We start from the raw sequence: 25,436 nt of genomic DNA on the forward strand, positions 1-25,436 counted from the left end.
CACGGAGATGCCGAAAGAAGCCAGTGAGTTGGCCTAAAGAAAAAGGTAACCCCGGGCCGCTTCGAAACGAGAAATTATTAGCGAACAGTTTTGAATACCAAACAAGTAGAAAAGAAGGGCAAAAGGAGCACAATTCTCCACTCGTGAGACATCAGTTTGGGGAAACCGGTAACCCACATTGCCACCAAGAGACTATACAGAACAGATAAAGGGGTAAAAAGGGCATAATTCTCCTCTTGTGAGATATCAGTTTGGGGAAATCTGTAACCCACATTGCCAACAATCAAGAGACTATAAAGACAGGCAAACATTGTACAGATCGCCTGATATGAGATATTGGTGCAGAGAAACTTGGCACAAACATTGCCACTAGCAAAATAAATAATTTGTTTTTGTTTTATAAAGTTCCCATACTTCCTGGCAGGTGAATAAACAGGGAGGAGAACAAAGTTGCGTGCCGTAGAAATTCATCCTGGCAGGCAAGTAAACCAGGAAAGGAACAGCTGCTTTAAATACAGAAACTTGGTTGTGGTAAAAAGTGTTGTGGAAAGAAAATATTTACTTTATCATCCTGACAAACTATTATATAACAAAAGACATTTGATGTCCTGCCCTGACAAAAGTATTCCACGGAAATGATGGTTGTCATACCCTTTTAACCACTTTTACATCTTGGGAAGAATACTTTGTGGAAGAAACAGTTGCTTTGATGTTTGAATAAGTCTTTTGTGAAGGAGACATTTACTTTACCAAATTTGAAGGACTTGTTGAATGAGAAAGACATTTTCCATTGAACTGAATAGAATATGGTTAAAACAAAACTCTTTCAATAGTCTTCCTGAACTGATTCAGGGGAAAGGGAATCAACCTCTGGATAAAAGGACTGCTTTGTAGAATTTATACGTTTGAACCTTTGCACATTTTGGTTGAACTGAAAGCAAATACATGTACCTTATGCACTTTGGTTGTATATGTTAGTGTGAGGGTCAGATAGATTCGGACACAAGGTCATTTTAATGTAGCTTTAGTTTGCTAGGTAGCAACATTCTCGTTAGGATAGGGACAGATAGGCATTTATCTCACCCCCGTTTTATTTCAATGAATACGGCAAGCATTGAGAAAACATCAACTTTGTATCTGTCTCTCATTTCTGACTCCCTCACATCTAGGACAGAAGTATAGATTGGCAGAGTGGAGAGTGGGGAGCCTGCAGTGGTCTTTCACCAACATTTCATAAGAAGTGGTCCAGGGGTTTAGACCGCTTCCTTGACAAGGTTAAAATGGCAGAGTGCAGTTCAAATGTCCCCACTTAGCATTCACAAAAATGTTAGTCTTTCATCCAAAAGGTGTATCCTCAAAATGTCACTCTTTCACCGGCCCACATTCTAGTTTAATTAACTGCCACATGGTATCAGGCTGTTCCCTGGCAGTCATCCTTCTGCCTGATGCTCGAAATATACATATTGTAAGGGATCAAGTGTAAGACTCAGACACAATGGCATGTTAACTGTTGATTATAAACCTCTATTTATCACAAAATAATAAGGGGTTGGGAGACATCCTATCTATCCCTAATCCTAAAATGGGGTTCCCCGCCTCAACAAAATGAACTAAACTCAATATAAAGTGTAAAAAGGGGATTTCTGTAAGCTAGATACTTGTAGCTTTGTCTCAGAGTTCAAAACAAAGTTCTATGGTGTTGAAAAACAAAGGAATAAAGTTTCACCAGGAAAGGGGTCTTTCCTTCCCCTAGATTTCTTCTGGTAGTTGGAATGTCACTTTATCACAGTTTAAGGACAACTCTTCCCTTGAGTCTCCTTTAACAACGCATTTCTTTTAAATATTCAGTTTATGTTATGTTATGTTATGTTATGTTACCTGAACTTATAGAGCGCATGGTCGCCCAGAGGCATCATGGCGCTGGTGAGGAGGCTACTGACCAGTAAGAACAGTGAAAAGCCGGAGAACTAGAATAGAGTGTTTTTCAGAAATTTCCTGAAGGCCAGATGGTTAGGTGTAGATTTGAGTGGCAGTGGGAGGGTGTTCCAAAGCTTGGCCGCAGCAATGGAGAAGGCTCTGCAGCCAAGTCTTTCCCGGTTATACCTGGGAACAGCAAGTAAGTTGGTGGCCGAGGAGCGGAGATTGCGTTCCGGGATATATCGGGAGATTTTGGATTGAAGGAACTCAGCTCCTAAACCATGAATGGCCCGGTGGACAATACATAGTGACTTGAACTTAACTCGCTGGGCCACTGGAAGCTAGTGGAGTCGGCGAAGCACTGGCGAGATATGCGCACCATAAGCAGAGCCAGTGGCTAGTCTGGCTGCCAGGTTCAGCATACGTTGGAGTCGTTGGAGGAGGCCCACCGGTTGAGAAAGGTACAGAGAATTACAATAGTCCAACCGTGAGAGGTCTAGCGCAGCCACCACGGGAGGATGCATAGCTACCGGGATCATAGGGAGGACCCTCTTTAGTACCCTAATCTGGTGGTGGGCGGATTGGCAAAAGGCTGTCACCTGATTTGACATGGATAGGGAAGCAGAGAGAAAAACCCCCAGATTCTTCACTTTGTTGACTTCACTTTGTTGACAGAAGGATCAGTGGGTAGGGGTGGCACAAAGCTAGTGGTGCATGGGGATAGTATGGCAGAAGATTTAGTGATTTTCGATCAAATCACATTGATTTTAGTGATGAAAAAAGATGCAAGATCATTACATAACTTTTGTGATGGCTTAACCGTAGAGGTAAGAGGTTCAGAGGAGGCAAGTGACTGAACGATCGAAAACAGAGTTTTTGGCTTACATAGAGCATTCTCAATTTTTTGAGCAAAGAACGTAGCTTTGGCTAGTTTAATACTGGCCAAGTCGGTAGAGAGACTAAGTTTGTATGAGTCTCTAAGTGACGGATCGTAGCTAATCCACCATTTCCGTTCAGCTTGTCCGAGTAGCAGACAAGCACTTTTTAGCTGATCGGTAAACCAGGGCTGTATCCCAGTCTGTATCTCAATTAACCTTAAAAGAGTATGGTTCTTCCCTTTTCCTTTGAGTGGACATATTTTTATCCCTGGTGTACACACACCTGCCAGGGTTTTGTGACTTTATTACTGATCCTTAAGAGGTATGGGTCTTCCCTTTTGCATTCGTTCTTACTGTTCCACGGTTTCAGGTTTACTTCTCTTTTCACTCCTGGTTTACTCTCCTGCTAGGATATCAGAGTTCTGTTTCTTGGGTGCAGGTCCCAGACTCTGCAAGTGCCTGGTTTACTCTCTCTTTTATGGATATGAGTTCCAGATTTACGGTTTGCCTGGTACACTATCCTGGCAGGGCTTTTGCGTTCTCCACTCCCGCTTTCTCTCACTCAAGAAATAATGCTTTTCCAGTATTGGGTCACAGACCCTTTTCCCAGCAAACTTCTTATTGGCATCAACTCCTCTTTAACCAACCCTCTGCAAGCATTGGTTCATCAACCCTTTCTTCACACTGTTCATATTCGTTTTCACCTGTGTATCCAAGTATTGGGTCACCTATCTTTTCTTAACATTGTTTGTATTTGTATCAATCTTTCTTTCCAAGGTTTGGGTCACCGTCCCTTTCTTAAAACTGTTCGTATTCGTATCAGTTCCCCTAAATACTTTAATTGGGCTTTCTAATAATATGCGACATTCGCACTCAAGCGCCACGGTAACCAACTCCATCTCTCAGGGCTTACCGGACAGCTCTGACGTTCCTTGTGTCCTTCTGTCTTCTTCTCCTTCGGTTCGCTGAATGGAGGTGCGTCCTGTTTGGCTACCACTTTATATTCCTTTGCTTCTGGCTGCTCCAGCTGCCTACAGCAAGAAAGCAGCGAGCTTCTCTTGGCCTGGTCTCTCTTCATGCCGTTCTCATCAGCCTCCATGATGCCTTCCCCTGTGTGCTCGCCTCTGGCGTTCCAAACCGCGTCAACACTAGCTGCATTCCGCTGCAGTTTCTGCCTCTCACTCGTATTCTGTTAAGCTGTGTGTGTTTTTAACTTCCTGGCATTAGTTAACACTTTCCAAAGACTAGAACACAGTGTTTGCTTACTGCTTCTGGTCATCCTCATTGTTCCATCCCTCTTCCTCACCTCAGTACTAAAGAAAAAGGGGGGAAAGGTAAATAAGGTTGTTGGTCTAAAAAACTTCGGAATTCTTTATCTGCGTCACAATAAGCCATACAGGCATGTTGCAAAGGCACATGGGTGTCATTAAGAACAACATCTGGGAGGGGGCACTCGAAAGCCCGATGAAGACGGCCGCCTTTCTGTGTAGCTCCTGACCTGGCAAGAAATCTAATCTGTGGAGCAACCACCTGTGTGTGCCTGAGGACATGCCTGGTGATCCTGAGGGTATCGTAAACCCCCAGTCAGTGGTGGAGCGAATCTGGACCCAAACGTGCCTCTAGGAGCCAAGATATCAGGCCAGTGGTGGAGGCATGCAGCGCCTCGTGGGTGCAAAGTTAGTGCGTGCCGGAGGTGCCTGAGCTCATGAAGGAGTGGGAACCAGCAGAGGCGGGAACAGAAGGAGTCCAACGCCAGGACTCGCTTATGGGTGTGACGCCCGGGTGCATGGGCACACCCACGGAGGTGTAGCAGTGTTGGGGAAGTGAACGACCTGGGTTTTGGCCGACACTGGGCTGCCATGACCCACGAGCGCTGGGACGTTGGATCGGGACCGATTGTAGAGCCGAGCGGGTTGCCAGCAAGTGGATTCATCTTCTTGGAGAGAAGGAGTCTGTCGGGTTACAGTGAGAGGTGGCGAGGAGTCAAGGGTGGAGCTGGATGGTGGAGGGTGGACAAAGAAAAATGCTTACCTGAATGTGAGGGGGTGGCTAACCAGCAGACTCCTGCAGGTGCTCCCTGAGGCACGTCCAAGGTCAGCCCTGGTGCTTGGAGTGGCAGAGAGGCGGCGGATGCTTCTGTTATTGATAAGAGCTGTTGACCAAGTGAACATGGGACAGATGCGCAGGGGGTGGCCATTTCTTTGTGGAAACACTTCCCAACCAGGCTGCTAGGCTAGGCAAAACTGATGAGCCAGACATTTTCTCACTGCAAGGTAGACAACACAGTCAGGATACGCTGGCAACACAGGACCCTCTGTTGGCAGCACTGGGAAGGATTGAGAAATCAATGTCACGATTGGAGAACAAATTTGATGAACTGAGTGAGAAAGTAGCCCAGCTGGAAATGAGGACAGTCACTCTGTAACACAGAACTAACAAAATGGACCAACAGTGCACCCAAATGTCACCTTTAAGAAAGGAAATAAGACGAGATGTGGAGGCAGGGATTATTGAGAACTTGGCAATGGAATCCAGATTGGAATACCTAGAGAATGTGGTGCAGGCTCAACACCTGCGGATTATTGGTCTCCCAACTGATGCGGAAGAGGATGATCCTATTTGTTTTGTTTCCAGATGGCTCCCAGAAGTGCTCGACCTGGAGGTTGAGGGTAACCCTATCTATGTGGACAAGTGCTATACAATCTAGTCCCCACCCCCAACAAAATCGCCAAATCAGGGATGAGGTGACTTGGTACCTGGGCCCCACCATACAGAGTTTTTTTGTAGCTCGATAGGTCCCAGATCCATGATGTCGGTCTTTCTATTATGTTAGCGGGTGCCGCCGTTAAAACCGCTGCGTTCAAACTGATGTACGATATCCAACATGTCTTGTTGATTTTCAATATACTTGGAATTGTATGTTTCAGTATTACTGGGCTATTATCTGTTAAGGTCAACCTCTGGTAGGGGCTCCTCATGTGGGAAAGGGTGGCCAGAAGGGTTGTAAGATCAGTAAGAGCATTTAAAACAGACTTCTATGGCAATCTTTAAGATATTCCCCCCACTGGGAAGAGGACTATTAGGGTAGCTCCACATGGCAATGGGGTAAGACTTAATGTTGAAGGTTTTTGTAATTTGCGGGCCACCCATGAAGAGGGTTTGTCTCATTTTTTGGATTTGCATAATAAAATTGCAATAAAAAAAGTTTAAAAAAAAATAATACCATCTGAAGGTTTATTTTGATTCTGTGTTTTCCTTCCTCTCTGGAGTTTGTCCTCCCCTATGTGGTCCTCCCGCAGATAGCCATCCCCAGGGTCAGAGTCAGGTAGCTTCTGCCTTTCTCTGGCCACGTAAGAGAATCAGTGACGATGTTGCTAGATTCATCATTATATGTACACTATAAGGCCTCATTTGGTCGCGAAGGACGCTTGGTGCAGTCACAAGCCAGGTGATATGCGTCGGAGGACCCCTGGCTAACCTCACCATGCCACTAGAGTCAGGGGTGCTTCCTATTGCAACCTTGGAAGCTACTGCTCCTTTAGGTGAGTCAATGAGTTGCTGTCTCGTAGAGACTGTAGTTCCTACATGCTCAACTCCCTTTACACAGGTGCCAAAATCATATCCAAAACCACAAGGGGAAGTAGCAGGAATTGAACTAAGACAGAATATTTGAGCAGCTAACCGGTCACCTCAAGAGGTCTTCACACCAAACACCCAAGGCCGGTGAGTAGAAGGGAATGCTCCCTGAGGGCAGGGCCAAGGTGTGGATAGCTGAGAGGACCGCTGAAGGGGGAGGGACTAACCAATCCCAAGTCCCAAATCAGCCAATCCCTGCATTAGCTGCAATGGGAGATGCATCTGAGTTTCCTATGGCCTGAGAGAGGCTGAAAGGCGGGTGGTCAAGGCCCTATTAAATGAAGGGCGTATAACAGAAGGCTGTGGGAGTTAGGAGATGAAGCTCATTTGGCGAAGGCTGGCAAGGAGGGGGGAAAAAAGCTGAAGCAGAAGACCAGGGGAGAACCCCACGAGTCTCTGGAAAGGAGATGGGAGGGCGGAAAAATACCTGGAGGTTGTGGAGCGAAATATCCATGGTGCAGGGGAAGAGAAAGATGCAGGGCACTGGGTAGAGAAAGACCCAGGTCTCTGTGACAGAGTCTGGACAGAGAGAGCAAGCAATAAAGCAAGAAAGAGGTGCCCCAAGGGCTTGAGAGTGTAAGAACCAGGAGGGTGGTGTGAGGAAGAACAATGAGGTTGGGGGAGAGATAAGTAGCAGGCAGGGGAGAGAAGAACACACATGGACGAGAAAGATCGTGAAGTTTGCTCTAATTATGGAGGTTATTAAGGAGGATGTTGTGAAAGAACCTAAAGCAAAGGTGGTGAGAGAAGCTAATGAGTAGGTGGTGAGAGAAGCCAAGGAGGATGTGGTGAGAGGAACCATGGAGGAGGGGGTTAACAAGCCAACCGTTAATATAGAGCTGAGACGGGGCCTAAAGAGAATGTGGTGAATATTGAGGAGGCAAGCAAAGAGAAGTGTGAGCAAAGCAGAGGGGTGAAGCAGAGAATCCCCCATGAGCAGGGGAGAGGATAACAAGGGAAAGGAAGATCGCTAAGGAAAGGAAGATTGTGGGAGAATAGAAGATCAGGAGGAAGAGGAGCAGGAGGAAACAGGGAGGATGCAAGGGGAAGCAGGAGAGGGTGGGGGGATGAGCCCAATGCAAAGCGTTTAAGAGGTGCAGGACAAGCACAAGGATAAACAGAAAGGGAGGGAAGGAATAAGGGAAGGTCCCTTGGGTATGAGCTCATGGGGTAGGACAACAGGGGAAAAACATCAAGAAGGAGAGTGTTTATGCAAGGCGATAGAACCAGAACCCTGAGCGAGGGAGGTGGTGAGAGGCACAGAGAGAACCCTGTAAAGACTTAAGTGTGGCCTCCTGTCTTCCCATGTCACTGGGCCTTAGTTTTAGGCCAGCTCCTGCATGAGATCAACCTGGGAACAACCATAAGGCTCCAGTGCAGACATGTCACCGAGCAGGAAGAGGCCTTCCCACCTTCCACTACCTACATAAGAACAATGCCAAGGAGGCCACAGACACCAGATGCATTGCTTACAGAATGGCACAGCTCATTAACGACACATTATTCTTGGCATTCTTTAAGCTTTATTTGGACACTGTGCACCCAACTCCATAACTGGTTTTGTTTGCTAAAAATGCCAAGAAGGTCCAGGGACTGGCCTTAACGAAAACTGAAAGAACTTAGGCTGTGTACCCTTTTGAACCACCTCAAGGGAGCTTTTCATATAGTTTAGTGCACAACCATTCTGGCCATTGCTGGAGGTATTTGTATGCACATCCTTGGCCCTTTTGAGAACTGCTTTAGTTTGCACATGACATTATAACAAATACCTACCTATGTGAAATCACATTTCGGTTCTGGCTCATGTCTGATCCTGGAATGCTTTGTGACACCCTCCTCTCTGATTTCCGGCTCTGTACCCTCATACCTATGTGCCATCCCGCATTTCCTTCAGGGAAGCTCCTTCTCTTGCTCCAAACCCAAGTTGTGTCTTCTTCCTACTCCTCAGTGGCAGACCTAGCGATGGGGCTGGGTGGGTGGCCACCCTTTCAGGTCCCTATGTGCCACCCACCAAACACAAAATAGGGAAATGCCATTCACTGATTCTCCATGAAGAGCCATTCTCTCCCTCTGGCACCAAAGCCTGCACTCGTCACTGACTCTTTTGCAGAATTCTAACCCGGCCCGAGGTGTTTAGGTTTGTGGTATGCAGGCATAAGTACCATGCTATAACATGCTATAACATAACCTTACAAGCTTATGATCGCAAATGAAAGACATGCTTGTGTTTCTCTCTGTAAAGCGTGTGGGCCCCAGCCATGATTTATAGATATATGATTCTGAGATGCAAGTGTTGCTTTACACTGAAAGCTCTGACAATCAGTAGACAGATTCTCCCTTCCCTTGGCAGAGTCAACTGAGGCCAAGAACACATAGCAGCCGTTGGTGAGGACAGTTGATATGGGGCGACCCTATTGAATGCAGTCCGGGAATGCATAGACTGAGAGACGCCCGTAAATGCATAGCATCCGAGTTACAGTTTGAATTTTTCAGCAATTTCCAGACAGTTTCAAAGCAATTCTGTCACTTAAAGTCCCAACATGGCCTGGTTTCCGACCGATAGCAGGGCTAAATTGTGAAAAAGTGATAAGTGAAAATTAAGATCCCAAAAACATTTGTTAAAAATAAAAATTGTTTTAAAAAACAAAACATGTGAAAGACTTGTTGTGGTGCTCTGACAAAAGAAGACAGGCGAGAGTACTTAAACACACATTAGGCACACAAATGAGAGCTTTATAAGAGCAAACATTAATACATGTAGAAGCACATTTTTAAGGCCAGGGATGTTCCTCTTGCTCAAATAAGGAACTGGGTATCTGAGATCCAATTCTGGCTTCTTGTCTGGGGAAACAAACTGGGGGGATTTTCGACATTACATGGAGGTGTAAAATGAAGGCTTTACGGCTCCATTTAATGCAATGCCCCATTTTACAGCTCGTATAACGCGTAGGAGGGCAGCAAAGTGGGGTGTGCATCTCCGCCTTGCTTTACTCCTCTGTCTAGGCAGAGCATCAGGTTTCACACCTGCACAAACCGATAGATTCCAATGGAATACGTCTCGCAATTGCACCTGCTTAAGAGCAGTCGGATTGCACTGGAATCCACTAAAAAAAGCTTCTTGTAAAGCATAATTTGCAGGCAATATTTTCTTTCTCTCAAAGCGAAGACTGAAAGTGAAGAGTAGAGGCGATTTCACCTTCACACTCCACTTTTAGAGTGAGGACAATTACATGCATGGGACCCAATAGCACGTGAGTGCAAGCGGTGGCGGTCCCCTGCATGGAATTACTGATTTATATAAAATGTCTCCCACTGTGAATCTGAGAAAATCACTCCAACTGCCTGTGGCGCAGTTACGCTAATTGCCTAAACGTGCAGCTCGTGTGGAATACACTAACCCCCAGTTTTCAGAGCTACATAAAAAAAAAATCAGAATGTAGCCTATGAAAAAAATTAATTCTTGTAAACAAGTGCTCGACTCCATCATGCAAATAGAGTGAATTCAGATAAGCAACAATATTTTGCATATGTTCTCCAATGTAAGTACATCATCTTAAATCATATGTACTGACCTCCACCAGGGTACTTTGACCCGGATATAACTGAAACACAGCTGGTCGGATTCCAAATGGACTCTGCTCCACAAATCCAGCAGTTGCAACACTCTAAAATAACAAAACAACATTTTTTTTAAAGTAACCATTATCACCATCATAAAGGTTTATTTCGGAAACACAAAATTAATTCCATAAAAAACATCATCCTAAAATAACATTTATTTAACAGATAAAGGGGATCATGTTCAATGCCATGGAGTGCAAAAGTACAGCTTAAAAGCAAGGCGTTAGCCATTTACACCTCATGTATACACGCCAAAGGCGGGGCACAGAGTGTAGTTTGCATCTCTGCATTCTTTCCCTCCTCAGTCTTGGAAGATGCACCCGCTTTTAGGCCTGCATGCGATTTGCAGGCAGGCATAAAATCAGTGGATTCCTATGGCCTCGCATTTTCACCTGGTAAATAGCAGGTGGATTTCATAAGAATGCATTATAAAACGCTGCCTACAACCGTAATTTGCAACTCTTCACAATTACTTTCTGCTTTGTAAATGATGAAAGTTTCCTGCAGGAGACCAAACAGCCCCGAAGTGCTAACGTTGGTGGCAAGCTGCATGCAATAGCCATTTTATTTAAATGACCCTCAAAGTGCCTGACATTATACTTTTGGCATGGACTCCTTTTACAAAATAAAATTAAAAAATCTCAACAGCACAATTGGTTTAGCTCTTGGAGTATATCACCAACAGCTGAAACGCATGTTATTTCACACGCGTCAGCCATAAAGCAGACGAGAGAAATGCTTCCATGTTCAAAATCGTTTGTCTATATTGCCAAAAATGTCACGTTTCAAACCAGGAACTGTCCACCAAAGTCCACCTATGTAGATATGTCTGCACAGCTGAGCGAGATATTGAAACTATTAATGTCATTTGTTTTATATATCTTGTCATATATATGCTCTATATGTTTGCACAGTACTTGTTATCGACAGAGTGATAGTCTGTGCCTCTCCCGCCCTACCGCCACCCAAAAATGTGTTTGCCACTCTCGCCGATATGCCAAAAGCACACAAACTGCACTGCCCATGTGCAAGATTTTAGCCATAACCAACCTGCGTTAGGCCACTGTGCAGCATCATAGACCCTCGAGGCCATGCCCAAGATGAAACGGGCTATGCTTAAGCTTACATGTACTTTTCAGCTTAGATATACTCGTTTGTGCTTTATAACCACAGCACTGGTATTGTACACAGTCAACTTTGAAAAAGGGAGCACCTTGTGAGCAAGGGCGGGAAAAATTGCTCAATTTCGAACTGCAGGAATATTGGCCAATTACAGACAACATTCACCCAATCTGCCAATTTTGCCTGTGGAGGGGAATTGGCAGGTTGTAGTAGCATTTTCCAGCCCAAATTGTAATTTTTCAAAATTTCGTTTTCAGAAAAATTGTTTGGTTATTATATCCACTTTAATTTCGGAAAATCAAAATGTCCACAAAAAGGGTAGGAAACTGCCTAGCTGGTGGAAAGGAATTGTTGGAGAAGTTCGCCAATTCGGTTTCATCAGTGGTAATTTCGCCCACAGCTGCTTCTCAGCTGGGTTCAACCGTCCCTACTTATGATTTATTTTTTACATTTCTAATGTTGTGACCTAACATTTTACGATTAAAACAAATTATTATGAACAGTAGTAAAAACATATTGTCCACCTTAATCATGAAATGAAGACAGGAATATGAAGGGGACTGCAGCAGTCATGGAGCTTGGGCTCACACCTGCGCACATGAGCACTACTTTGATTCTTAATTTTTTAATGCAACGCGACCAAGTGTCATTGTTGAGTGCCTGTGAATATGCAAGGCCATTTATGAACACTCGCAGCACCAATTTGTTGTGTGGCAAGGCCCTTATCCTTGATGTTTTAGTTAGTGAACACAGCCCTCCGTCACAACAACTTCCTTTGACAGATGGAAGTAAGGACTATTAACAACACTCCTGGTGGAAGATGCTTTCAACGGCCAAAGCCACAGGAATATATTAAATTGAAAAAATGTGAAGATACTCCAGTCAAGAAATGAGGTTGCCTAACCTGTGGGGAGATTGTTTAGAAGAATATATTTCTTGGACTCAATTATTTTAGCATTAAAATCCTTTATGGGGGAGGTAAAGGGTGAGACCTTGGGATTAAAGAACGCATAAACCCCGGAGTGGGAAAAAATTTGCTTGGCAATAGTGGCCAAGTCTCTAGAGATTTGCACATACTCTGCAAACTTTCAATACAGGGTCAATCATGGTGGAACACCATTCAGAGGTCTCAGCAGCTCAGATGGTACAGAGTGATGTGGGACAAAGAAGAACATTAAGGAATTTGAATGGATATTCAGAGTGCTACGAATGGCAGTATAATGCTCCAGTTTCGAACTTAAAGGGCTAAAAAATGTGGAAGTCAGACTTGAACCTTAGAAAAAAAAAATCTGCTCTTAACAGGCTTATTGGAGCCTCAATACAAGGCCAGACTTATTGAAATTGGGACACAGACGAGGGAAGTAGAGCTGAAAAATGTATGACTTTGACAATCGCAAGAGAAGACGTAATCTGGTCATTTTGAGGGTGATGGAAGTAGTCAGAAAAACACGGACGCAGGATGAAAAACGACTCCAAGAGCTTGTCAGTTCTCTTTTTCAGGATAGTGGTGCGCTTTATTTGAACATGGAAAGAGCTCATTGAAGTGGCCACTTTGGTTCAACTCCAAGATCCATAGTTATCCAAGGCCATAAGAACAAGGAATGCATTTTTGTTGATATTCTATGACTTGCATGTCTTGACTCTAGCTATAAGAGGGTAATGCCAACCTCTCAAATACATGGCAATGAGAAAAAGTAATTGACTACATAGGTGGTCATATACATTTTCCTACGTTTTTGAGGGAGGTGAAGAGACATGTTCTTTGAGTCATTTGGAAGAAATGTGTCTTGTGATGGACACCTTGATTGGCCACATGGATGCCGAGTGCCAGAAGGGAGATTCCAATCACCAAACTCGCACCCCGTTGAGAAAGCAGAGTGGAGACAGATAAAACATTCTGTGGTCCAGGAAGTACAAGAAGCAGAACACACCACCACTAAGGGGAAAGGAACATATGCTACATGGTCATCTCTTGTAACTATGGCGATGTTCAAATATTGCTGAAGTAATGCTTCTTCTAGATTCATCACTATATCCTAATCCCCTTATGGTATGGCTAAAAGACAACTATGTTATAGTTATGGTTCAAGGGTGGGGGAGAAAACATGATATTGATGATGAGTAATGTGTGAAGTGTAAGTGAGGATAGTTGATTCTTGGGAACTGGAGGAGAGTGGAACGTGGCGAGACACCCGTGTCTCCAGGGAACTGATGATGTCGGAGGAAGGAAGCCGTATGCAGTTTAACCCCCTTCCCATTTTGTTCTGCAAGTGCTCATCCTCCTGGAGGGGCCATGCCAGGAGTGCCTGAGGGGCAGGTGGTGAGATCCTTAACCTCAGTCCGTGAGAAGCCTTAAGAACGGAGGAGCCGCAGCATCAAGTAACGCCACAAGTAAGTTTGTGTGTAAAGAAGCCCAGTTCGGGAGTTAGAGGAAAAGAAGTTACATTGTGGCAGATCGGGCACGTGTCGCCAATAAACTTGTGAGTGATTCTGAACTTTATGAATAATCGAATGCTAGGCGAACAAGGCAGCACAAAGATTATGTGTATCAGAGTGATCGCGTATAGAAGATTTGCAAGGTTTTGAAAGCCTTTCAAGTAATGGAGAAAGGCTGATGTGCTGGCAAGAAAATATCTTGAAGCAGGATATCCGAGTGGTCAGGTGCAGGCAATAGACACCATTTCAAAAGTATCTGAAGATGAAAAAAAAAGTATTCAAAGCACTACGTGCGAAAAGAAGGTGGTTACAAGCTGTTGTGTGAACAGCAGAAGGGGGAGCAGTAAAGTGGCAGCAAATGAGAACCTAAAGGCTGCAAACCCTGGTGAAGGAAGCGACAGACTGAATATAAAGTTACAAAAATTAAAGTACAAAGGGTAAAGTAATGCTAAGGAGGACGATTGGACAAGTTCTCAAGCCAAAACAACGCCAAAGGCCGCTGGTTGCCTGACCTGTAATGGGTGGACTGTGCGGTCCGGCAACTGCGCCCTGACCAGAGAGCCCTATCCAAGTGTATGGAAGTTGGTAACGAAAACCTAACAATAAGTGTTTGTTGAACTTTGGCAGCATCTGTGCTCGAAGCTTGGGGAAGGGAACCCTGAGCTCTTTCAGAACATTAGTTTTGTGAATCCTCAGGGAAGGGAACCCTGAGCTCTTTTGGAAAAAAATTTCAGCGAACCAGTACTTGAAGCTTGTGGAAGGGAACCCTAAGTACGTTCTGAACTTCGGATATTGAAACTAAGTGTGCTTTGTGGGAAGATACACTGAAGTCCTAAACTAACCATGGAACTGTATCCCGAACTTCGGGGAGGGAGCTAGAGACTTCTTCAGACTTTATATTTAATACTATTTGAATTAGAATACCCCTACACTACATTTCTGTAGGCAAACATATGTTTTGACACAGACAGACTTTTGATTTGGACCTACAGACATAGACTTTCCTTAGTTTCTTTAGGTAGGGAAATTCCCACCACAGCAAGTTAGGCATAACATTCATCCCGATAATTAATAAAAGTCATATTGTTGACTTCAGATTCTGTTATCTGTGCCACCTCTTGATACCATGCCTGCCTCACAGTGGTTAAAAGCCATCCTTAATGTTAAAGGCCTTTATTCTTCCTGCAAGCAATAACTAGAAATCATCAAATTTAAGACATACTGTGCCTCATTCCAAGTTTGGCAGTACTGGAAAGAAATGGCAGTAATTCTTTCACCATCATTTTGTTAGGGGTAACAGAACCTACCACCATTTTTCCCTCACACATCAAATCATAGATTTTGCTGGATTTAGTGCCGGCAGGATTACTGTGCGGTAAATCGCTGATATTTGTAGGAATGTGGCAGATTCACCACCAGGTTGTGACTGGAGGTAAATCCTTCACTTTTCTCCAAAAAACGGCAGATTTACTGCACGTTAATTCCACCAGTGGTGAATCTGCAAACGAAAATCCCCATGGACTCCATAAATGGTTAATTACACCATCCTACCACTACTTGTAATTCCATGGTAACTCGACGGAACCAAGTGGCAGTACCAGTAATCTGGTTCAGAGGTAAGTGGGCTGATTTACCACCAAACTTGTAATATGGCCCACTACCTTTACATTTTAACTGTAGAACAAACACATTATGCATGGGAAAATGAGAGGGAGAAGAGGGTTTCGGCCTTGGGTTAAACATTTTGGGTCTAGGCCTCAAAGAAGAAAGCTGCGCTGGAATTGTTGCTCGCTTGCAGCTGGAAACTGGCAGGGCTCAATCAGAAAGCTTATGAAGGTTAAACTGAAGTATTGAAAGGTGGAATTAGAGCAACTCTTTGTGGATGCTACATACCTAAGCAGGAACAGAGGTACTTTATTGACACTACTCTCAGATTCAGTTATGGACTGTGACGAATCCAGGGAGGTCATCACCTCTCCCCAAGGGGAAGCCACACCCTTTGGGACTAGGAAAGTGTGCCCGCTACCCTTAATACCCCCTCTAGGGGACAGAGTAAGCAGGCTCCCTTTGCAGGTGATGCCCCCTTAGGGGACAGGGAAACCCAAGAGAGAGACCTAAGTCACCATGCCTCCCCCCAGAGACTAACACCTTTATGGGGTATGCAGGAACTTAGTTGTGTAGGAACTCTTTAACAATGGCAGGCGTGGCTTTCATTTCACCTGTATTAGGGAAACCAGCAAAACGGTGGAAAATCCAGCTAAAGTTATGCCAGGCAAGGAACCAATCAGGAAGGAGTATCCGCGCAGCCCGCAGAGTTTAATTACGCTGCAGCACCAATCAGGAAGGAGTATCCGCGCAGCCTGCAGAGTTCAATTATGCTGCAGCACACATTTGGAAGAGAGACTGAGAGAACGCCACACATGGCATCGCACACAGAGGTCCGCACTAGGAGAGTGCAACGCAGCCCGAAAGGCAAGAAACTAGAGCCGGTGGGTGTGACAGCCCGAGCGAGAAAGGAGGACCTCAGCAGGTCGAGGCAGAGCCCGGACGAAAAACTGCCCACAAGCTCCTGCACTGAGCAATTAGGAATCAGAGGGATATACCCACCGGCGTGGAGTCCAGTTGAGGAGTCGCATAAGTGGCTTTGCCGCGAGAGGCAGTTGGCCTACATAGCCCTCCCAGGAAGCACCCCTCGTCACACACAGACACACTGGGGCTTCCAAGAAATGGGAGGTAGGTGCCAAGGCCAGAGAAGGAAGCCTTGGTGTGGGGAAGAAACAGAGAAGCCCCAGAGTGGGAAAAGAAACCAAGAGATGCCCCAGTGTGGGGAAAGAGCCAGGAAGTCACAGACTGGGGAGATAAACCACCAGAAGCAACGGAGTGGGGAAAAGAAACAGAGAAAGCCTGGGTTGGGATAAAGAACCAATAGGCTCAGCTTGGGGAAAGATACAGAAAAGCCACGGCATGGGGTAAGAGCCCAAAATAGGAAATGAGCATAAGTGAGCTCCAGAGTGGGGAAGGAAAACACTGCAAGAACCCCAGACTACCGGAATCAAAGGGAGAAGGACTGTGTGACACACACGTTTCAAGGAAAAGCAGAGAGACCTGGATGGACCGCCGGTATGGCACTCCAGCTATATATGAACTATATCAAAGGTGGGGAAATAACAGTGAAGCCCCGGAGTGGAGAAAGAAACTAAGAGAGGCCCCCAGTGTGGGGAAAGATCCAGGAATCCCCAGAGTGGGGAGACAAACCGCCAGAAACCCTGGAGTGGGGAAAAGAGACAGAGAAAGCCCGTTGTGAATGAAAGAACCAAGAGGCTCAGCTTGGAAAACAGATACAGAGAATCCACGGTGTGGGGAAAGAGGCCAGAATAGGAAATGAGCAAGAGCGAGCCACAGAGTGGGGGATGGAAAGATTGAAAGACCCCAGGCTACCAGAATCAAAGGGAGAAGGACTGTGTGACACACAAGTTTCAAGGAGCAGCAGAGACACGGCTGGAACCCTGGGATGGCACTCCAGCTATACATGAACTATATCTAAGGTGGGGAAATAACAGTGAAGCTCTGGAGTGGGGAAAGAAACCAAGAGAGGCCCTCAGTGTGGGGAACGAGCCAGGAAGCCCCAAAGTGGGGGAAAGAGACAGATAAAGCCTGTTGTGGATCAAAGAACCATAGCCTCAGCTTGGGAAAACAGATACAGAGAAGCCACGGCATGGGGAAAGAGCCCAGAATAGGAAATGAGCAGGAGTGAGCCCCAGAGTGGGGAAGGAAATGACTGAAAGAACCCCCGACTATGGTAATCGAAGGGAGAAGGACTGTGTGACACACAGGTTTCAAGGAACAGCAGGAGATCCGGCTGAAACCCCGGGATAGCACTCCAGCTATACATGAACTATACCTTTTTGGGACTTTGAGCTTAGGGCAAGGGTCTACGTTAAAAAGACACAAAAGGGGCTTTGAGGGGGCTAGAAGCCACCAGTCATCCCTTTTCCTTGGGCGAGGCCCAAAAGTATGTCTTGATTGTTTTACATTTTAATTTGAGTAGTAGGGATGGAAAGTAGGTTAGAATAGGATTTCTGGACAGAAGACTTAATTTATGTTCGACCGTCTTGACACCTTGACGAGCACCCCTTTTTACCTTCATTTGTATAGAGTAGGGCTCAGCACCACAGAGTAATGGAAAGATTCAGTCTTTTTGAATCAGAAGAGAAAATAAAAACTTTTGAAAATCATGCCTTCTCGTCCGTCTCCTGATTCTGACTTATGAGATGAATCATGTGATTCAGTCACTTCTCCCCATGGGGGAGCCTTTCCTTGTGAGGCTAAGGAGGTGAGACCACTATGCAATACCCACCCTAGGGCTAGAGGCAAGCTGAACCTCATCGTGAGAGACTCCCCCGATGGGGACAAGGACTTCATCTCTCACAGAAATCCATGGCCAAGCCTGTTGACAGAAAACTAGAAGAATCCTCCTATATATGCTATTGTGATATTTTGACAAAAGATAAGAACCTGTCTGGTACTGAGACAAGTACAAATCCAGGAGTGATAAGGAATGAATAACTGTTAGGTACTAAGACGAAGAAACGTAATGGAGTCATTGTGATACTGGAAATGCATTGGAGGGACAGGGCCTCCATGTCCTTGTCATGTACCCCTTTATCATGTATGTTCTGTGTTGTTTTTGTACCCCTACTGTATGTTTATGGGCACCTGTGTGTGGCCCACAGAGCAGGGCATGGACTGGTGGCAGCTCCATGCTGAATTTAACAGGTTCTCAGAGCATTTTGGGATACCCAGGCCCTGCTATAGAATCAATGGATTCCTGATAGGAGACAGGATGGCCCCTGTGGTCTCTTGGTTTCTATTACCGGTTACCTTTTTTTTCACCAAAGTCCTGGGAAGCCCTGACTCTGTCCCGTCCCCTGACTGGCTGTTGGGTGGAGGAACCATATATGGTATTGTGGGGACATCCAGGCCAGACTGGCTGGAGCCTTCCCAGTGACAGTAAGTTGTGGGTCCACCCTGGGGGTGGGACCTGTGTGAATGGAGTGTGTGACCAATATGCACTTCATGTTATGGGTGTCTGGTATCTGTGTGTGTGACAAAAAGAATGAGACAGCCCTGCCTGAATCTAACATGAATGCAGTGTGATGTGGTGTGCTGAAAGGCTGGGTGCTTTCCCCAATCCACATTCCTTGTTATGGGTGTCTGGGTGGGAGTGAATGGCCTGAATGCACTGTGAGCCTGTATGGCTGCCTGCCTGCATGAATGCCCTTCTGAATGATTGGCTGCCTGAGGTTGGCGCAGCAATGTGACAGAGACAGAACAGTATATCTGGGGACCTCTCACTTACCAGAATTGTTCAGAAGCTGAAGTTAAAACTTGAAGCTGCTTATCCCTGAAGCCCAGCTATACAAGGTTTGCTGCTACTCACTCTTGACGGAATCCAATAGCTGCCATGTCTGTCAAGGACTGATCCAAGAGAGGACCTGTTTAGGAGATGTCTCCCTGAGCTATGAGGGAACATCGTGCAAAAGCTGATCTTCATCAAGGCACCCTGGAAGACAGTCCCAACCAGCTGCCGACCGGAGACGGGGTCTGCCAAGAAACATTGAAGTAAGCACCAGGACGTCGAGGCCGTCGACGACCATCGCCGTCGACTGAGGTTCGGTGGACCGCTGTAACCTCATCGACCGGAGCCGCAACGCTCCATTGTCTAAGAACATTTAAACCAAGGACTCCCTTGCCATCATCGTCGACCGCTTTGTCCCACCGGAGAAAGTCAAGGTCGTTGACGAGCCAAGGACAATCCGCCAGTGGGTTTCCCGCCACCTGAAGTCCACAAAGACACAGACCAAAGGAGATCCGAGAGCCAGCCGTGGTCGAGTCCCGATCGTCGACTTCAGCGCCGACACCTGACGTTCTTCATCGAATCTGCTTTGTGGCAACAACCTCTTGTCATCGAGGTGCACCGCACGCCTCGCCTTCGCAGGACGTCCACAATCGATTGTTGGCAAGCACTGCAAAGACCGAAGCTGCTGTCTCGACGACAGTGTTCCCATTTTCTTCGAGGAATCTCGACGCCTTGTGGCTCCTGCTTTAAAGGGAGTCCACCCTCGAGGGATCCGGCGACGAACCATCAAAGAAACTCTGCTAAACTCAGGTACATTGGGGTAGTAGAACATTGTAGCAGGAAACAAGACTATTTAAACATAAATGGACTGGGCATGTTAATACACTTTATTACAGGTTGCCCAGGTGGGGGGATCCTCACTCAGAATTCAGGCTTGGTAGAGGGAGATAACATTCTGCCATTGCTTAAACTAAATTGACTTCCTTCCAATGTCTTATGCTGATACATATTACTGTTTGATTTGTATGCCATTAGAATTGTCAGCAGTTGGTGCACTTTCAAGGAGTCAAGAGTTAACTGTAGTACCACATAGATATTGTACATATTTACCATACATGATTTGCAAAAGCATGTGTATTATTGATTGTGTACATATATTGAACCTTATTTATATAAAGAACTGTGTTATCACATAACATAGTGTGTGGTCATTCCTTTGTTGGGGGCTTGGGGATTACACTGTACTTAAGAATCAGCCTGTATCACCTCCTGAGAGCTTATGCCTTGATTGCTTGTCCTTCGCTAACATAGAGAATCTTGGCAGGGGTGCTCTGTGCTTCTACTCTGCCATATAGAGGGCAGGAGTACAGATACCCCCCTCCAGTCTTTACAGTCATCACAAATACATCTCAGTAAGACGCATAGAAATGTCTATCAACTAGCTTGGTTAGAGAAGCTGGAAACCCAGAGAAAACACTGCTTACCACATCAGCGAGCAGACGTGAAGAAAAAGTGCTTGAGTTGCGCTTGTGGAGTAGCAGGCTTCCGAGAGCCTGCCCATGAGAGTCCCAGGATGGGCCCACGAGCAAGGCTGACAGAGAGGTCAGAACGGAGAAGTGCCCAAGTTGCAAAGCATCACAGGTACACCCTGGAGGGTCTATCCACTTGAGAGAGATCCCAGGAGGGATCTCAGAGAAGAAAGTGGTGGCAGGAATGGTAAGAGAGGAAACCCCTTTACGCACTGTTACCGCATCTGAAGAAAGACACCGAAGTGTAAGCGCGGAAGAAGAAGAAGTGATAAACAGAGCCATCTGATAAGAAATTGAGACCCTGAGAGAGAGAATGCGTTGATAGCGATTGGCATTGTAATATTCGGCACAAACGGCATACCGAATATAATGATTGAAGTAATCTGAAGGACAATATATTGAGAAGAGTGAATGTCAGTCGTGGGCTCAGCCTACTCGTCCCAGTGAAGGACCATATATTAAGATGAGTGAATGTGCTTCCTGGGTGAAACCTCCTCATCCCAGCAAATAGGCACATTCTAAGGAGAGTTTGATTCATTACCGGAACCAGCCTACTCGTCCCAGTGCAAGACCAAATATTAAGAAAGTGAGACTAATTGCAGGGTACATCCCACATACCCCAGTGAGAAGACCAGTGACCAGAAGGTTACAATTAGCAATAAAGGAAATGTGTACAAAGTGTTCAACTAGTATCAGAGAAAGAAAGACTGTCAAACCAAAATAAGAATAATAGAGTGGAAGAACATTAAAGTGTCAGAACACCTAGAGAGAGAAACTTAAAAACCAAGGGAAAACAAAGGGGAGTGGAGATGTCCCCTAAAAGAATGAAAGGACTTGGTACAAGTGATAGCTAGGAGCTATCTGAAGATCCGGTATTGATACAGACTTGCTGGAAAGCATCAGAGGAGAAGGGAGCAGTTCTCCTTGTCTTTAGTTGTTTGGTATTAGCGGTAGGGTCAGCGTAGACTAATTTGGACGGAGGACCGACTATTGATTTGGACTTTACAATTGAAGACAAGCACCCTAGTTTAGTTGTGTTAGGTAGGTAAACCCATAGTGTAGGGAAAGTGAGGCATTTTCTTATTATTTACAATAAATACTTCTTGAAATGGCAAATGATAGTCTACCTCCTTCTTCTAACCTGCCACACTTTCCACAGGAAAGAATGACTTATCAGAGGGGATTTTAATATGCTGTTTAATGAGAGTTTGGAGCAATCACCCAGGAATCACACATCCAGAGACTACCACAAAAACTAACACTGCGATCCAATGACAAGGACCGCCTGTTCCTACCACGCTTCAAACTGAAGAAATATGGGACCTAAGTTTCAATGCATGGGGACCAAGGATGTGGAATAATCTCCCACGTCCATCAGGCAGCTGCCTTCCGCCACCCAGTTTAGGAAGCCCCTTAAGACCCACTTGTTCGATGGAGGAGGAATCTAGGTTCCTCTGCTTCTCAACTCCATCTACGCAGACTATCTTTGACACAGATTATTTCGTCCTCCCAACTGCTGTTTAGTGGCCCATGTTTTCTGTCTGTATTGTCATGTGAGCGCTCTGAGGCCTGTGGTCGAGTTGGCGCTATACAAAATTCCATAGAATAGAATAGGAAGAAAGACTGTATGAAATTTGACAAGGGAAATAACAAAACCCCCTTCAATTTCTAAATGCAGAAGTATGGATTTTTTGAGAATAGCTTACCCACAGGGGGGTGGGGGAGGGTTTGCACTTACTTTTCCCAGCCTTCTCCAACTACTTTAGAATAGACTATTTATTGGTTTAAGAAAAAGAAACAACTGATCCGGACAGCTTAGACTTTTTACGGTAGTGTGGTCAGACCATAACATGGTTGTCTTGAGGCTAAACCTGACAATGGGGGACTGGACTGAGGTGTGCCGTGAATAGGAGGTGCAGTTCTGTTCTTCATTCCACTATAAACTCTTGCACCAAGCATTTGGACTGATGACTCTTTTGATCAGCTTAATTTGGACCCTTGCTCTCTAACAAAGACATTGAGCTGGCATATTTGTGTACCTATGAACTCATGTCAGGGTTGCGCAACGGAATATGGGGTGACAACTACTTGTGTGTTTTTAAACGTGACCTGGTTGAATAGGGCACTGAATTCTGGCAATGTAATGAAACGCTATATCGAGAGCATCTACGTTTAGAGAGTTTGAAGGATGAAATAGAATATTTATTTGAGGAGACTGAGGGGAAAGTGGAAGCGCCAGGCATAGTCTGGATTGCAGCAAAGGCCGCACTTTGTGGACTACTTGTTAGCAAAGGGGATAAACGAAAGCAAGCAAGAAAGGGTGGTTCTAACGGAAACAGATTAAGTCTGCACTTCGGGAGTTGTAGTCCCATCTGTGCTCACGTGATACCCTCTACTATTACCATGTGTGTGATTACTATATGTGTGATTAGCATTTCTTTTGGCCATAACCTACTGCATTCACTGCACATGACACCCTCTTGGCTACTACCCCTATCCCCACCCATCTACACTCCTGCACATCCTCCCAGTTGCTTGCCATTTGTCTCTGTCTACCACAGTATAGCAGTCGCTGGTCAGCTCCTCTACCACTGACCTGCTACACGTCCAAATAGTCTGTCCCCACCTTGCAGCCTTACGCTTGTGCTCCTTCATCTAGCGCTCCTCAGCATTGCAGGTTACACAATTGCGTCACATCACCTCCACTATGGGTCTCTCCCCCCCCCCCCCTTGGATACCTGCAGCCACCTAACCCCGGAAGAATGGATCCACCGTTTCGCCACCCAACCCACACCACTTGTGCCATGCTCACTCCTCGCACGAAATACCAAACTAGGGTCCCGCTTTAGGGAACCCCTGCCAAACACCCTCCAGAAACAACACTGCCCTTCAGTTCCCAGCATCACTCCCACTCCAGCTGCAATGCACAAACAACACACTCCAAAGGTTAGTAAACATACTCACATTGCCTCACCAGCCATCAAAGGAGACCTGATCAATGCCCGCTCTCTAGTAGCCCATTCCACCGATATTGCTGACCTCATTATAACCAACTGGATTTTCTAGCCATCTCTGAAACTTGGCTCAACCAGGCATCAGGGCTAGCTCTAGCACTAGCCCTCCCTGCCAACTATACCATTATTAGAGCAGACAGAACTTCAGGGAAAGGAGGCGGCAGAGCATTCATTGCTCAATCCCACCTAGGACTCACAGAATTTACAAGTACCCACTTCCCCTCTGCAGAACTGCTCTCAGTCAAACTACCCCTATCCCACTCAAGTACTATACTCCTACACCTCATATATCGTCGACCCCGTCCCATCTCCTCTTTTGAGGAAGACATCTCAACCCTCCTCACCCAAAACACTTAGCCAGGATCTCAGATCATTCTCCTTGGAGACACAAATCTAGGCCTCCACGATCCTAAAGACACTAACGCCACTGCTCTAGAGAACACCATTTCTCAAATTGCCTTTAATTCTCGCATCCTCAAACCTACACATGATAAAGGAAGAGCCCTGGACTGGTTAGCTGACTTCAACTGTACCACCACCATACTCGATAACGAACCTTGTGCATGGCCGGACCACCATTGCATCACCTTTTCCATTCAGGGAAAAGCCCCCTTTGTCTCTAAGACTACTACAGTCTCTCCCACCCTAGCAAGAAATAAGCGTAACCTTACACCTGACGTACTTCTCCCTTTGCTGCTTCCTGTCACTAATACCCCTGTGAACATTGATACTAACCCTTCAGATCTAGTTGACACCTTCAACACTACAATGAAGCAAGCAATCGACCAGATAGTGCCGCTTAAATTTCGAAAAGCCAAACTCACCTCCCACTTAAACAATTGGTTTACACCGGAACTGAAAGTACTCCGGACTGAAAAAAGGTCAGCAGAAACCTTCTGGGAAAAAAATCCACTCCAGCTAAAAGAAAAATACATGACTATTGCCACTGCCTACAAAACAGCCATCACTAAGACTAAAAAGGAAATCTATAATGAAAGAATCCAGAATGCTAAATCCAGCACTAAGGAACTCTTCACTATCCTCAGGGAACTAGAGTCCCCTGCCCCTATCATCGGCTGCTCCAAAAATGAGACCTGGTGCACAAACATCCAAAAGGCCCTTTCAGACAAAATAGCGCTCCTACAATCCAAAATCAACACCAAAAAAACAATTTACTCCCCAATTCTCACTCACATAGAGACTCTAAGCACAATATTCCACCGTGTGCCCCCTTCCAATTCTCCCAAGTCTCCATCAAAGATGTGGAAAATATTATTTTAGGAATTAAACCCTCTGTCAGGGTGACATATGCCCTGTGGCAGTCATCAAGGACAGTGCAAGAGAATTAGCCCCATTTATCACCACTCAGATAAATGCATCATTCAAAAACTGTGCCGGACCCAACAATCTCAAGGAGGCTTGGGTCATGCCCCTATTAAAGAAGCCTAACTTAGACCCCAATGTGCCCACAAATTACAGGCCCACCACAACGGTCCCGTTTCTCCTAAAGATCTTGGACCGGGCAGCCTATATACAAATACAGAAATACTTTGAAGATAACAAATTATTAAGCCTCTGTCAATCTGGATTTAGACCTAGACATGGTACTGAGACGGCACTGCTAGATCTCAAGATACAGATGGATGAGCTTAAAGACAGAGGAAAGATTGCCATTCTCCTGCTCTTGGATCTATCAGCTGCCTTCAACCTGGTTGACCATGAAATCCTCACACAACACCTAACATCAGCAGCCAGCTTCTCACCGAATGAAGCTAGCTGGATCAAATCCTTTCTCTCTAACAGAACCACCAGGGTATTTTCACCTATAGCCTCAGCACCCCCAATGCCCATCACCTGTGGCGTTCCGAAGGGATCCTGTGTGTCGCCCACACTCTACAATATATTCACAAAACTCCTATTCGAC

General features: G+C 45.6%; 1 protein-coding gene across 2 annotated transcripts in view; it reads right to left on the bottom strand.

Moving 5' to 3' along the window:
- Positions 1-25,436, bottom strand: part of DLEC1 (DLEC1 cilia and flagella associated protein) — a 1,790,999-nt gene that overhangs the window by 1,200,930 nt on the left and 564,633 nt on the right. For both annotated transcript variants that reach the window (XM_069647686.1, XM_069647685.1), the window contains exon 12: positions 10,004-10,096. In XM_069647686.1, the coding sequence (XP_069503787.1) occupies positions 10,004-10,096 (93 nt within the window). The remainder of the gene's footprint in view (positions 1-10,003; positions 10,097-25,436) is intronic.

Source organism: Ambystoma mexicanum, chromosome 2q (genome assembly GCF_040938575.1).
Source record: "Ambystoma mexicanum isolate Mex_15411 chromosome 2q, UKY_AmexF1_1, whole genome shotgun sequence".
In the NCBI taxonomy this organism is placed as follows: domain Eukaryota; kingdom Metazoa; phylum Chordata; class Amphibia; order Caudata; family Ambystomatidae; genus Ambystoma; species Ambystoma mexicanum.